This window comes from Fusarium pseudograminearum, chromosome 4 (genome assembly GCF_000303195.2).
Source record: "Fusarium pseudograminearum CS3096 chromosome 4, whole genome shotgun sequence".
In the NCBI taxonomy this organism is placed as follows: Eukaryota; Fungi; Ascomycota; class Sordariomycetes; order Hypocreales; family Nectriaceae; genus Fusarium; species Fusarium pseudograminearum.
Genome location: NC_031954.1, coordinates 2,137,251 through 2,152,383, shown reverse-complemented (window position 1 = coordinate 2,152,383; position 15,133 = coordinate 2,137,251). Strand labels below are relative to the sequence as shown.

Here is a 15,133-nt window from a genome sequence, read left to right as displayed (position 1 = left end):
GAGTTGCAGCGAGTGTTTCGAGATGCCATGTGAGTCTTGACCCGCGCGCGTGGGGACAAAGTTCGTCCAGACCCAATTGGACTCCATGATTGGCGTTCAATTTTAGGTTGCAAGCTCGCAACGGTCGTGCTGGTCGTCGAGGTGAACTTTGGCGCTGCTGAGTTAGCTTATATCAGCTTGTCTGATCCTGTAGTAGCTAGCAGGGCATGGAGAGCTCAATTGCAGCTCAAGTTCTGTGGGTAGAGCGCTCCAGAATCAGCTCAACCTGATGATGATCATACCACAGCCGACTGCCTTTGCGACGACCATGTCCTCATGCAGCGCCTGCGTACGAAAAGCCAGTTCTGTAGCATGCGCTAACTCTTGAAATAGTCCTTACTGAGGATTCCTGGATCAACGACCAGGCTTCGTACGTACTTTTGCGACTCGCTCTCCTGCAAGCAAGCTCTAACTGAACATCACACAGCACGCATGATATCTCTCTGCTCGAAGGATGCGCCGTCGCTGTCGACGCAACTTACTATCTATGCCAGCTTCTCGAAACGTCTCCTGCTCACGAACCCCTGTTGTCAGCTCTGGGTGGTCTCACTGGAGTCGAGGCACACATAAACCAGAACCTTGATCTTTGGGCAAAGAATGAGATTGTTCCTTTCTTCGTTTTCGACGGTCAGCCCGTGACCGGTCAGGATGACATCACCTTGGATCGTGGCCTCAAGGCCAACAAGAAGACGGACGAGGCATGGAACTTGTACTCTCAGGGGGCCGCTGAAGAGGCGGTGTCAACCTTCGGTACTAGTCCAGGTGAGTGAACATCAGCTTTCGATTGGGATGTTGACCTAAAGCGAGTGTATCACAGGAGCCTTTCGCATTCAGAATCTCTATCCTCTACTCCAAAACGTTCTGAAGAGCCGTGATCTTCACTTTCTGGTAGCGCCTTACACTGCATGCGCCCAGGTATGCTATCCAAGACTGCATTCCTCTAGCGCTCCAAGTCTAACAGAAATAGCTTGCTTATTTTGAAATGACCGACTCGGACCAGTGCTCAGGTGTGATGGGCTCTCAGGAGCTTCTCTTGTACCCTGTCAAGGACTCCGTTCTTCGTACTTTCGACTGGGAAGCCAAGACAGTTACTGCCATTTCCAAGAAGAAAGTGATGCGTAGCCTGACACCTACTGCAAGCGAGCCTAGATTCATCGATTCTTTCTTGATGGCCGGCACGTCTTTCCTTTCTCCTTTCCCTGGTCTGTTGGAAAGCTCAATCTATTCGGACTACAACATCTCAACTGCTGCCAATCTGCTGAGGACCGCGGAAAACAGTGTCGCAACTGCTTGCGCTAGCTTCAACGACATACTGCAGAACAAGGACGTTGACTGGCTCGACAAGTACCGCAAAGCGAGGATGGTTGTCCACCACTTCGTTTATATCGCCGAGAGTGGTGAGATCCGCGTCAACGACTATGAGCACTTGACTAGTGACAACCACGAGTATCTCGGCCTTCAGCTTCCGGCTGAGATTTTCCACTACCTCAATACCGGCTTGATCGGACCTCGCCTGCTGGGAAACATCACTCACGGACAAGTTCTTATCCAACCTACGTTGGATGGAGTTGCATCAGACGAGTACAAAAAGTTGATCACTGACAGAATAGTCCCCATTAAGGAACAGGCTCTCTCTCTGCTGATCCCCAGACTTCACCGTGGTATCCAGCACAAGAACATCAAAGTGCGGGTTTGGTTTGATCCCAAATATTCATACACCGTCAACCACCGTTCTATCAACCCTCCACCATCGCAGATGGTTGCCAGTTGGGATGTCAAGGACGATGATGTTCGAGCATTTTTCCCTGAAGATTTTGCGAGCCCTGTTTCGTTGGAAGTCTTGTCGCTTGTTAACACCGAATTTGTTGACAAGACATTCCCGAAAGAGAGGCCCATCAAGGGAATCGACAGCACAAATATGGTGACCTCAGTTGCTATTTGGCGGTTCCTTCACTTGAGGGGATACGCTGATGACAAGCACAAACTAACAAAGTGGGGCAATGCATTGGCAGCTACCCTCATTACCCTCCAAGATGTCAAAGAGAGCAACCCTGAGGTTACCGGACTGTCGGAAGCAGCCCTCGTCGCGTTTGAACTCATCCGAAATGGGCTTTTGACAGGAAAGCACGCCGAGGGTCAGCCTGGTCTGCCCCGAAAGGGCTCTTATGAAGAGAAGGCAACCCTTGTGCTGATCAGCGAGTGTGCGTCCCTGCTGAAGCTTCGACACCAAGTGTACGGCTACACCGGCCCTCTCAACAAAAGCCTTCTGAGCTTCTGGTCGTTGGCTTCAGCCGTAAGAGAAGCTGATCGGGACTTGATTGAGGCTATTGTGGCTTCAATGTTCCTGTATGGACAGTCCAAGCGCGAAAGGGATGACCAGCTGGAGATCAGCCGACGGTAAGGCTCCCCATTCATCTCTCACCCTGCGATACTAACATGTGATAGCCTACCTTTCCAACAGGAGCCTGACATTGGTCTCGGCATTGCTGTGAGGACCTTCTTCGACGACGACGAAGCAGGCGGGGACAAGGAGGGTCGACTGCACCGACTGGAAGAGTTCCCTAAGACGTTCGTTCCATACGCCGAGTCGCTGACTGACGACTTCCGAGTTGCGCGAGACTTTGTCGACGCACTCGCCAAGGGCGTGGAAGCGCTGGGCACGGAGCAAATGAAGGCAGAGGACAAAGAGGTCTGGACCAGAGCCCAGGCGTACTTTGCGGCGCGACCTTTCTAGAGCATGATTGAACTTGAGGCAAATCTATGGCAGATGTTACATTATAGTGGTCTCCAAGCGTGACACCTTTGGGGCACACCGTCTTGCAGACTTATCGGCGGCGTTGGCGCGGGCGGCACAAAAGTCAGGGACATAAAAGTTATTACATTAGCAGAGGTGTCAAACGAGTTTCCAGCAGGACTTGTGGGGATGATGAGACGATGTCAGGGGGCACTGGAGTGCATAACAATATGCTGTTCCACGGGAGGTGGCTTCGAATGTCGTTTGACGAAGCAACTCAGATTTACAAATAGATATAGCCAGGCCGTAAACTCGGCATGTGTACTATATCAGAGATAGGAATATTACATGCGTAGCTTGTATCAACTAAAGTTGCTTGACGGAGCCACACAAATTTGCACAGTTGGGATAGTGAGTTACTAGTAATAATATTGGCTTGAGCAGAGTAGCTACTCAGTCTAGGTATTAAGTAATATTACAGCACCACCATTAATCATCATAGCTTGATATCCCCTTATGAGACGGTCATCACCATAGGCCCAGCCACAGTGATATCATCAGACAAAACACCCTCCAAAGGACCGGCACTGGTCAGGGTAACATAGACAACACCTGCAATGCCTTGGGGAACCTCACATCCCTCTCCTTCAGTGAAGGGTGTGAACTTGGTTCCGCCAGGAGACAGACCTCCGGCTGTGAAGCCGCAGTGGGTAGCACCCGCTGAAGCTGCGGAAGCAAGCTTGACCTTGGATCCGATGGTTGCGGCTTCAGCTGTCTGGCCTGCAGCCATGTCCAGAGCTGGGAATGCTTCGACCAGAAGGTTGGATCCCTCAGGGCACTCAGTGATGAATGGCGCAGCGAGAGAGAAGACGGCGCGAGGACCAAGGGGGGTATCGAGAGGTTGAGGGACAGCAATGGCCTTGGAGAAGACTCGGATAGCAGTCTGGTGTCGTGCCTCGACAGTAAGAATGGATCCAGCAACGCCGAGGATGGCAGGGGAGGTCAGAAGCGGTGCTGCGCCGAGGTAGGCTGACACACCAACGCTCTCGAGAATAGCAGCAGTGGCGACCATGGCAGCTGGATCGGCGGTTGCGCCCTTGAAGTCGTACTTGCACTCCTGGACAGGGGCGAAGCCTGCAGCTGTGAGAGCGGACTGGAGAAGGACGACGTGGGCAGCCTCGGTCTTGCCAATGGCCTTGACGTCGTCGAGAGTCTGACCTTCGAGGCCAATGGGAGCGAATTCTGCGTCGGAGATGGTGAGGAAAGATTCACGGTAGAAGGCGCTTTCGAGATGTTCCAGTGTCAAGGCACTAGATATAAGAGTTAGTTTTTTTCTTCTTGTTTACATCAAGATATATAAGAACAAAAAGACTTACAATTGCAAGATACTGGGGTCGTCAAGGCCAGCGGCAGCGGCAGCATCGTTTTGACGCTTGGAGAGCTCATGATATCGTAGTTGTCTCTTGGTGAACATGGGAACAGAGGGCAACGCCAATGCGGTGCTGGCAAAGAGCCCAAAGAGAATAGACTTGACAGAAGCCATATTGTACTAATAAATAAGGGATAGAAAAGGAAGGTGTCGGACCAGCCAGCAGATAATAAGTATTAAAAATAAGGTAGTTAGTGAGGAAAGCAACTATCAAAAGCAGACCAGTGCTTATTGAACGAGCGAGAAGAAACGAAAGGACAAAACTTTCTTGTCTTGTTTAAGTGTAAGTAAGTCGTCGAGTCAAGTCAGAACAAAACATTTTCGGGAAGAAGATGGGCAACCTTATATCTACTCGCACAACACCAGGATTATCATCTCAACTTTAACATCGCCCTTGCGACATGGACCAACGGGTTTAGCAGCATCCGTGGCTAAGGCAGGCCAGGGGTGCTCAGCACGCCTCACCACTGGTGCCAAGAGAGGACCATGTACAGGAATGCTAGATAGCCGTGTTTAACGTCTTTCCCCTTCAAACGTTTCCGCTTACTGCATTTGGCGCTCTGTAGTATCCGAGCTGCCAGGGTTCCCCATCTGTAGATCCTGAGACGCCAAAAACTGGAACTGTGAAACCGTTCCGAGAGATTGCATATCTGGCGCTGGATTGGACGCCTTAGCAGTAACTCTATAGCCCACAAGGTGAAACAACGTGCCGAGGACCCTTCTGCTATGATATTCTATCAAAGTTATGCTCGGTCCGGTCACTGACCGAAACACAACTGATACATGCCAACCCCTGCAGATAATGTTTGCTGGCTTAAGCTATAGATACGCGATGGTGAATTCGTTTGCTCAGTCCAAGTCAACCTGAAGGCTGCACAAGGCTTAGCTATAATATTGGGCCAATGACCAGACCAAATCAAGGCAATTGGCATGGAAGTTTACATGGAAGATGGGGGAACTGGATCCTCTGGGGAAATTGCAAATTGGGCATGATCAATAATGCACCGCACACCCATATAGTAGAACAGTCCTTGGCATCTTGGCACAACATAAACAACCCCAAAAAGAACTTAGACGCACACGTACTCAACAAGGGCAACAAAACATCGTGTACTGGTTGAGCAAAGATGAAATTACCTCCACTATGTCCCTTGTTCACACCATACCACCAGCTAAAAGTCCAACTCCTTCTGACAGTCTCTGTGAATCCCCAGCAATGCTTACCACCCTATGCTTATAACTTTATCCTCCACTAATAAGCAAACCATGCTTCAAACTTCCTTCTACATTGTCACCATTACAGTCGCCAGCTAACTTTTATGCTCGTTTTACAGAGCGTAGGGGTTTAGGGATCGAATTGTGAGGCAACTGAATTATTGGTTAGCACACTTCTCCATGTATGATTATGGGGAAATACTTACGGTGGGCTCTTGGTAAGATCCGTCTTCAGAATGACCGGCACTCTCGTCATCTCTGTCACATCCTGGATGTAATCACCTCCCTCTTCACGGAGCGAGAACAGGTTAAGGTACTTCTCTTTGTTTGAGAGGCGAGTCTCAACAGCCTCTGCCACGGGTACCTTGGAGTCAGAGCGGGTGCGGTGCAGGTTGCCAGCGGTGGAGGTGGAACGAGTTGGGGAACCAGGAACGCTCTGCGTTGGGCGTTCGGCCAGTGAAGCTCCGGCCATAGCCTCGGTGACATCCGATGTGTTGTCATCGTCGTCGTCGAACAGGGCATCAACATCATCAGTAGAGATGGTGCCCGTGTCGGTTTGTTTACGGGTAGCCTCCTCGCGCTCCTTTCGTGCACGTTCAACCTCCTCAGCCTGTCGCTGAGCAGCAATAGCGTTGGAGTGTCGAATGGATGCCGCAGCCTTGGGTCGCTCATCCTCGGGCACGAACGCGGAGCTGGGGACACCCTTTTCCCAGTAAAGCTCGAGGACGCGCTTCTCCTTGCGGAACTCGGCCTTCTTCAAGGGCAGCTGATCGCAGTGAACTCGCTTCTCGAAGCCCCACTCAGGAATGAGGACATCAAAGGCTGATTCGTAAACGCACAGGACAATACCCTCAGCGATGAGATCACCGTTGGCTTCCTGTCGCTTCTTGTCCATTGTTCGGCAAGACTCGATGTGAACACTCTGCTCCTGAGCATTTTGAGCGGAGTCCTTCTTGGTGTTACAGGACTCAGCAGTCTTAACAAGGTTCTCCAGGTCATCAGTGAACTCAATCTTGCCTTCGGAGAGAACAGCCTCCAATTGGCGATGCACAATTATGTCGGCGTATCGGCGAGTGGGGTTGGTGAAGTGGGTGTAGACAGGCAGGTTGAGGGCATAGTGAGGCCACAATTGCTTGTTGGTCTTTCCTGAGACGAAGTACTTCGCCCTCTGCATAGACTTAACGACAAGTGTCTCCATGCCCTTGCGCAGATCGGGATCATCGACCTTGAAAAGACTGTTTTGAAGGGCACCACTGCCAGATGAGTCGATGTCATAGCCCAGAGCTGTCATGCGCTCAACAAAGGTTTGGAGTCGACGAGGGTTGGGGGCAGACTGGCGTCGCAGGAAAGCCTTCTCGGGAAGTCCCTCAACAAGGCGCTGTGCGACATGAGCATTGGCCTTGTGAAGCAACTCTTCAACAAGCTCGAGAGCCTGAGTTGAGTCAAAGAGGTTATCTTGGACAGGGTCGTTTTCGTCGTCGAGCTGTTGGAACAACCTAAGAGGGGCAATTGGCTCGCCGCCTGCGCCCAGACGAGCTTCCCGGAACTTCTGTGAAACAGCGTTGAGAATTTGAATGGTGTTGACGGGAACAGCTTGGTTCTTGTACTCAGAAGGGTTATTAAGTGCATCATTGATGTCATCAAGAGAGACCTTGCCGGCACTCTTGACAATTGAACGGCCAACCCATGCGTCACCTTCGGAGACAGATCCGGTGAGGGGGTTCACGTTGAAAACAACAGAAACAGCTAGACGATCCTGGTCAGGAGTCAGAGAGCAGATTTCGGTACACAGCTTGGGAGGCAGCAAAGCGCAGAAGCGGTTCTTGAGCTGAACGGATGTGCCTCTCTTCTTCGCTTCACGATCCACAAGAGAGTTGGGCTTGACAAAGTGAGCAATGTCAGCAACATGGACACCAATCTCAATCTTGCCATCAGGGCGGGACTTGGCGTGGACTGCATTGCCAAGCTCGGCGCCCCCGTTGAAGTCGATTGTGAAAGCCTTCTCCTCACGGTAGTCACGGCGCTCGGCCACAGCAGCCTCGTCCTCCTTCTCGAGAGACCAATCCTGGAGACCGACGCTGCGGAGAACAGCATCAGAGAACTCATCTGAAGCAAAGTTGTTATCGCGAAGGAGAGCATCAGTCTCAACCTTGAGATCACCCATGCGTCCAAGCTGTTCGACGAGAGTTCCGAAGGGGTGGAGCGAAGTAATGGGCCAGCGTTTTATGCAGGCCACAAAAATTCGATCCGCATAGTCTTGGTGCTTCTCAACGAAATCGCGGGGAGCCTGCTCAGTGGGGATGGCGATAAGAGGCACACGCTTGTCTGTAGGCTTGAACCAAACAATCTTTGGCTTCTCCTGCTGACGAGGCTCAGGGTGACGGGAGTTGTTACCCTCGCGAGCGGCCCTCTCAGCCTCCTGCTTCTCCTTGGTGGCTTGACTGCTGGGGCGGAGCAGACCAAGAGTTCCAGAGAACATTTGACCTGCAACTCGCTCCACAACTGCAACGACATGACCAGCGTACAGAGGCTTCTGCTCGTCGTTGATCTCCTCCTCCTCGACAAGGAGAAGGCTCTGACCCTCGACTTCGACGTCGTCGTTCTTCTTTTGTGTGGGTCGCTGACGCAGACTGCCACGGCGGCGAATACCACCCTCAGGGGGGTTGCCGTCATTGTTGTTACTAGAGTTCTGGTTACCCTGGTTGGTGGATCCGGATCGAGTATCGGTAATGTCCTTGCGCTTCTTCTTTTCTTCTTTCTCGCGCTTCTGGCCCCAGACTTCATCGACGTCCAGGAGCTCAACGGCAACGAGATCACCCTCAAGCGCACGGTTTCGGTCTTTGCTACCGCAAATAAAGATATCGGCGTCAAGGAGGCCATCCTGAGTGGTAACGTAAGCATCGCTACGGTTCTTCTTGTTAACACGGAGGATACCAGAAACGAGTTGACCATCACCCAAGAGGGCGGGAAGAGAGGCCTGGGGAAGATAAGGGGTGAAAAGGGTCTTGCGCTGCTGTTGCTGCTGCTGGCCACCGAGCTGACCAGCGTGCTGTGAGCCCTGAAGGCCCACGAATTGCTGACCGTTCATCTGAGCGGCTTGCAATGCCTGCAACTGGTTCAGTTGCATAGGGTTAAGCTGCTGACCATACATCTGGGGCATCATCATTTGGTTTGGCATCTGCATAACCTGAGGTTGGTTAGGGTTGTACTGGAAGCCTCCAACTCCAGAGACGGACTGGTTCATGGATCCACGAGGTCGATGACCAGGCTGGAAGCCTTGGTTCTGACCAGCGTTGCCACCTTGATCTTGGCCTTGGGTGCGCCAGTTTCCTTCGAAGTTGCGGGATCCGGTACGGGCGTGGCCGCTTCCGCGACGCTGGAACTCGTTGCTCTCAGCGTTTAAGCCGCCGCCACGACCACCTCCACGGCCATTGACAGCCATACTCTGGCTGCGGCCATGACCTCCACGTCCTCCACGAGTCGATCCTTGAGCGACGGGAACATCGAGGGTAGGCTGAGCAGCGGGCTTGTTCTCATCATCGGGGGCAGGAGAGGCAGGGAATGAGAAGCCTGTAGTTGTTCGTTTCTGCTGGGCGAGTTCGGCGGCCTTCTTGGCATCGGCAAGAGCCAGAGAGTGTCTTCTCTGATGACCTCCGCCAGGGGGCCCACCACGACCACCTCGGCCTCCAGCGTTCTCTCGGCCTTGGGCTTGGGCCTGGGGGGCCTCAAAGCTTCCGAAGGGAGCGTTTCCAGAAGCACCGGAGGAAGGTGCGGGAGGGGGTCCCATACCCATGTTGGGGAGTGCCGACTGATTACGGCGATGTGAAAGTGGCTGGGTAGGGGGGGCAATGTTTTGCTGAGGTACTTGGTTGGGGAATTGGAAAGCAGCTTGCGACATATTGGGCATTGGCTGCAAAGGATTGAACGCACCGCCAGGACCAAGAGGTTGTCCCGGAGGCATCATCCCCATGCTGACATATTGCTGATGCGTAGCTTGAATCTGCTGCTGCTGTTGCTGCAACAGCTCGATCTGCTGCTGAATGGCAAGCTGCTCCACTGATGGACAAACAATGTTAGCATGTTGGGATTCGAAGCCACGTTTAGAGGGAATTGGGGGTAAGATGTATGCGATGTGTATGTGCGCAGAGCACCAGGTATCAAGTAAACTGTTATATTATGGTGATGCTGCAAGGGAAGGGGACGAAGGCAAGCTATTATGGATATCATGACTTACTTCCAGGGTTAGCAAACATGCTCATCAGTGGCGTCAGCTCAGAAGGGCTTCGGCGATGGGCAATATGAAGTCTGCGTCCAGCAGGCCCAGGGACGCCGCCAACCTGGGGCTGCTGCTGAGAAGCATGCTGTTGAGACTGCGATTGCTGCTGCTGCTGCTGCTGCTGCGGCTGCTGCGGGGGTTGCTGTTGCTGCTGGTCCATGTTGGGCAGTCAAGAGCGTTTGAATTGTAAATATAGCACGTCGATGTTCGGCGAGGGGATGGATCAGGACACAGCTAGTTGGATCTGATATCGTGAAGCTTGATGGTAGCCGAATATGGGCGGCAGAATGAAGATGGTGAACCTGTTTAGTGACGGGCAATGGATGAGGCGAATTGCGATGGCGGAAGGCGATGGCACGGCGGGACAATGTTTGCCCAAAAGGAGGGTAGACGAGCTTGCGCTGAGCCAAGGAGCGTGGTTTAGAAAGGCGGCGATGAAGAGGCAGTTGATGAGACGACGAGAAATGAAGGCCTGGATGAATGGAACAAAATTCCAACTCCCAGCAAGAGGAAGAGAGACGAGGGTAAGTTATGGAGGAGAAGAGGAAGAGGAGGGATGGATGAAGAGGACGGGTGGATAGATAGAGATGCTTTAGCTCCAGGTGGAGTGAGGGAAGTGGGATACGACTACCCAAGACTCAACCTACCTGCATGTACCTGCTGGTCTAAATTTACTTTGGCTCTCGCACAGCAGGTAGGGCACTCATGTACCTTCCCCGTTTAGGTACTTTCATCTTTTAGATTGTCAAACTTTCCAAACAACAGCTACAGGGTGCAGTAAACGCGCCGCAGCAGATATTACGTAGCCTTGTCTGACCTGGTAGCTGCTGTCTGGTTTTTCTATACCGCTGTGACAGAGTGCTGTTCGAGACCTTGGATCTTACGCAGGCTCATGGGGGTTAAACGAACAATTGTGCCATTGGAAGCATCCCATCACCAGCTTAGCTGCTCTGTGCCCGGGCAGCTGGACCGGGGGATTGACCGGGCTTGAACGCGCCTAAAGATGGGGTTGGCCGCTGGTCTAACGCAGCTCTGGTGGGATCAAGCCCAGCGTGGTAGAGCCCCCCGAGAGCCCCTAGCACCTGAAGCTCGCACTGACGCCGGCTGACTCCGCTAATAGCGGGGATGCTATCCCCTAAGTGCCATGGACCATGGGAAGGGTGGGATTTATGACCAGACAGCTTGGATGGCTGAAACGTACCTATCGACTCCTGTCAAGTTCTTGACGTCTATCAGATATGTCAAGAATGAAGACTATTACTGACAACTCACGGCAGCGGAGCGCCAGACTGCGTGATGATCAATCAGCTCGAGAAGCATTTACTAGTAACAACACAATTTACAAATTCGACTCACAAACAAGGATAGAGTGATGAGGAGGTACGGATACCACCACCCAGTCTATCCACCAGGTCATGATCCATGATTCAAGGAGTCGATCTTTCGGGGTGTGGCGTCGAGGGATAGGGATGAGAAAGGGCGTCATCTGGAGCAAATACAAAAAACGACATAAACAGATAACGTCCATTGATCAGGTTTATTGTAAGACAACGGCGCGCTTGTCGTAGGACTCAACAACTCATCAGAATACCTGAGCAATTACACATATTCAATAAGGTGACCTACGTAGACGACTGTGACTGCATTGTTCGTGTAAACATCTGAGCTGTCCAGATACGCAGTATGGAGTGCTACTGACGTTGGCTGTCGTCGTTTCCTCTCCCCCTGGATGACCCCAGCTTCAACCACCCATGATGAGCCCAACCGATTTATTAGACGACGCTTTGTTACGTTCCAAAATCTCTGTCTCTCTGTCATACTCATCGTTGTCCAATGACTATCAAACAAGGACGAAACTGGCTCCCTCCCTTGAACAAATACACTCGGGCTACTTGAGTGGTAGAGCGGCTGAGGTCCTCGTCTTCCCTTTCGCTTTCACAACCGGTGTCACACTTTCAAGAAAATCCATCCCTGTGGTTGCCCGAAGCAGTGATGCTTAACCGTATCCGCCTGCGCTAGGGGCGAAGAACCCCCTGCTTCGCGCCATGGGATGACTGATGGAGACCATACTAGCATACTAATCAAACCTCCAAAAAGTCCAGGCCTCCCTGCGGCTCAAGGGTGAGCTTTGAACAATTGATATTAAAATCAACATGGAAGCGAGCCAGAAACTTTCTACCAAACGTCATCGAGGGGCATTTTGTCATATTATCTAGCGAAACGTGGTGGGCTGGAGCTTGCAGAATGATCTCATCAGCATTCCTTTCTTTCTTTTTGCCGGAGCTCGTTAATCGCTGACGGTACTTTCAAGCAAGCAAGCTGCTGCCGAATCGTCCTCATTTGGCTCCCGACATGACGAACCTTGCAAGCGAAAGACCGAGGAATCGTCAAGTCGGCTTGGCTTGGTTTTGGATTGATAAAGGCGCTCTTAGTTGATCAATAATAAGTTCGAATATCAAAACAGTCAGTCACTTCTAGGCTCTCCTCGGTTGCGTGTCCGGTTTTAGTGGATCAAGGACGAGAAATGTGTTCTTTCAGTCTCGCATTGTAAGTGGTCGTGTTTCAACCTAGACAAGGCACTGCCTGGCTTGTAGATCTTTTGATACATCTCTGTTGTGTGAATTGCTGATTGCCTACCTGGTAGCCTGACTACGAATTCGTATTCAGTTTTGATGTCAATTTAATTCCTTACATGAGTGGAATATGTACACGATGGCTGCCACATATTGAGTTTCAGAACGCCTTTCAACTGGTGAGATGTCTCGCAAAGCCATCGACCGAACTTGATATGTATCACACAGTCTTATTCCCTTCCTGGACTCCAACAACCCCAAAACAGCTCCAGTGGCTTGTGTTGACTTCCGCATACCTCTCAGGTAGAGCTTAATTGAAGTGCCTACAAAAATGGCCAACAACGGCCCGGCCCACGGCAGTGATTCACACCCATGTTCTCCATTTTCAACCACCGTCAATGCAACCCTTCAGTCGGGGTCGTCCATCGTGCCTCGTCTGTCTCAAGAGCTCCAGGTCGGTTGCTTCAGTTCTCTTGGCTAAACACGGGATTGCAGGCATCCCCAGATGGTGATTATGTTGCCCCTTGTTGACTCGTTGATGCCGCTACTTTCTATCCCAACAACGGAGAATAGACCGTGCTGTCGGTCATGTTTCTACCTCAGATAGAGTTTCTTACACATGTTTATCTGGACCGAGGGGTGACATGGCAATGTCGAAGCCATGTTTCACGACCTGTGGATCTGACCTCTGACCCTGACTTCCCAAGATGTGGCGCGAGTGTCCCATATTGTGGCTGCCCATCGGGACTTCATTCTAGCGGGACCGAGATCTGCCCTTTGCATATTGCGGCTATACCAAATAAAGTTACTAAGTTTCTCGACACAACAGAGTACGTACATGGGGAGCATTGCTTTGATGGATCGATATCTAACCTCTTTCAAAGGGCTACATTGTTGAGACCCAAAAAACAAACATTTCGTGTACAAACGCTACGCGAGTCCTGAAGCAGGTACCTACATCAGTTGCAAGGTCAGACTTGCACTGCTACTCATACAACCAACTTTTCTTTCTCCCGTTTCAAATGCCAGCCTTGTAGGGAACCTCCATCATGACCTTTTCTTCACCTTCAAAGGTCTTATCTTCGCCCGCCAAGAGAAATCAATTGCTCTCCAGTCCTGATCGAAACATCGCCGCGTCCTTTCTTCTCGACACCCGAAACAATGAGCTTAGTCACCGCGACGCTTTGGCGGCAGCGCAAATAGAACATGAGCGCGTTCGTCAAGCAGCGATACGAGTCTTCGAGCTCCATGAGCTACAAGAAGAGCACAAGCGCATACTTGCTGAAGAGCGCAAGGAGGAGGAGAGAATAAAAGCTGAGGCTGCCGTGGTCGCGGAAGAAAAACGGCTTCGGGAACTCAAGGCGAGGACGGTTCCCAAGTTACCGCCAGAGCCAGCACCCCAACCTGCATCTCCAGCCAAGCAAGAGACTGCGAAAACGAATGGCGCAACTCCTGTCAGCAATTCAAAACAGCCTGAAGCTTCCACGACGCCCGCCACCGAAGTGAAGAAGCCTGCTCAGCCTGCAGCCCAATCGGCTCCTGCCACTGGACTCTTCGCTCAGAGTAAACCGAGCAGTCCGTTTGGCACAACACAACCAGCTTCACACAGTCCATTCCAAAAACCAAATGGAGCGGTGACACAGCCTGCAAGTGTACCTGCCACCAATACAACCACCCCTCAGCCGGTCTCCAAGCCTGCCGCACCAGCTGTACAACCTGTGCAAGCTAAGCCAGCTGCCAGCGTCGACCGCTATGCCCAAATCCATCAAGAGTTGAAGAAATTACGAAGGGACCTTCAAGCGCAGTCAAAGGTTGCCGGCTCGCCCCTCAAGGGGAAACTCGGTGCTGCTCGAAGAGAAATCCGAGTAGCTATTGGTCAACTAACGGCTGGGAAGGGAGCAAATAACCAACCTGTAAGTTGAAAGTACCCTACCACTTTGAAGCGATTTCTCACACATGTTAGATCAACAAGATCACAGGCGCGCTCAAAGAGGCTTTAGAGGGTAGGATCCCGAGTCCCCCCATCGATGTCAGTGCCTTTGTGGTTGATAAGAGAGAGTCTGTTGAAGGCTCTGCGAATAATGATGCCACCCTCCCCTCACTCTTTATATATCTCATCAACATCTGCGCCAAGGGTATCGTGAACCAGTTCATTAACGAAGGCGGTGCAAACCCCAAGGCCGCGGACCCTGTTGGCGTCTTTGCCGCCCATATCTTCTCGACGAAAGAATTCCAATGGCGAGGTCTATCTTTGGTCGACATTCTCATGGCTAAATATCGAATGGTATGCCCTGTCTTATTTGGTTACAGGGGCAACGACAAAACAGAACGCGGCCGCATCGCTATAGGATGGAAGAAGGATGGGCCATCATGGATTACGGAACAAAGTCACAACGACAGAATGACTGGCTTGGGTGCCGGATTTGCTTCTTTGTCTTTAAGAGACTTCAGCAAGTCATCCAAGAAGAATCCTTATCCGCCAACAAACTACTGGAAGGCACTCTCCTATATCGTCAACTCTCCACCCAACGAGACATCAAACACTCAATATGTGGTATTGCGATCCATGATCCAAGGCCATGAGCAGCGATTCCTCAACTTCTATGGGAATGCTGCGCTGGCGGCGTTACGGCTTGCACTTATCGAGTTCCCAAAGAAAGCACCGCAAAATGCCACTGCTGCTGGGTCTCTGGCTGCATTAGCAGACGTACTCAAGACCGAATCCGGGCTCATCCTAGCGTAACGGCGCATGACAACTAATTGTATGGCGTATTCAAAATGGAATCAAGTACAGGCTTTAACAGGGGTGAAGGAGGCTATTGCAGGATCGAGGACCGCTCTGTCACTATATGATATACAACCGTGAG

General features: G+C 51.6%; 4 protein-coding genes across 4 annotated transcripts, besides 1 other annotated feature; 2 read left to right on the top strand and 2 right to left on the bottom strand.

Moving 5' to 3' along the window:
* Positions 1–315: 315 nt before the first annotated feature.
* FPSE_02780 (uncharacterized protein) lies at positions 316–2,773 on the top strand (the record flags this gene model as incomplete). The annotated part of the gene is made up of 6 exons (XM_009255899.1): positions 316–328; positions 373–409; positions 467–801; positions 857–954; positions 1,007–2,436; positions 2,485–2,773. The coding sequence occupies 6 exons, from the start codon at positions 316–318 to the stop codon at positions 2,771–2,773; spliced, it is 2,202 nt and encodes a 733-aa protein (XP_009254174.1).
* Positions 2,774–3,287: 514 nt separating this feature from the next.
* Positions 3,288–4,316, bottom strand: FPSE_02781 (uncharacterized protein; the record flags this gene model as incomplete). The annotated part of the gene is made up of 2 exons (XM_009255900.1): positions 3,288–4,083; positions 4,150–4,316. The coding sequence occupies 2 exons, from the start codon at positions 4,314–4,316 to the stop codon at positions 3,288–3,290; spliced, it is 963 nt and encodes a 320-aa protein (XP_009254175.1).
* A 1,214-nt stretch (positions 4,317–5,530) lies between these two features.
* FPSE_02782 (uncharacterized protein) lies at positions 5,531–9,853 on the bottom strand (the record flags this gene model as incomplete). The annotated part of the gene is made up of 3 exons (XM_009255901.1): positions 5,531–5,570; positions 5,624–9,473; positions 9,652–9,853. 3 exons carry the CDS (start codon positions 9,851–9,853, stop codon positions 5,531–5,533), a joined length of 4,092 nt encoding a protein of 1,363 aa, XP_009254176.1.
* Positions 9,795–9,847: a microsatellite.
* Positions 9,854–13,315: 3,462 nt separating the features above from the next.
* FPSE_02783 (uncharacterized protein) lies at positions 13,316–15,009 on the top strand (the record flags this gene model as incomplete). Its single annotated transcript, XM_009255902.1, has 2 exons — positions 13,316–14,179; positions 14,230–15,009. 2 exons carry the CDS (start codon positions 13,316–13,318, stop codon positions 15,007–15,009), a joined length of 1,644 nt encoding a protein of 547 aa, XP_009254177.1.
* Between the last annotated feature and the right edge of the window lie 124 nt (positions 15,010–15,133).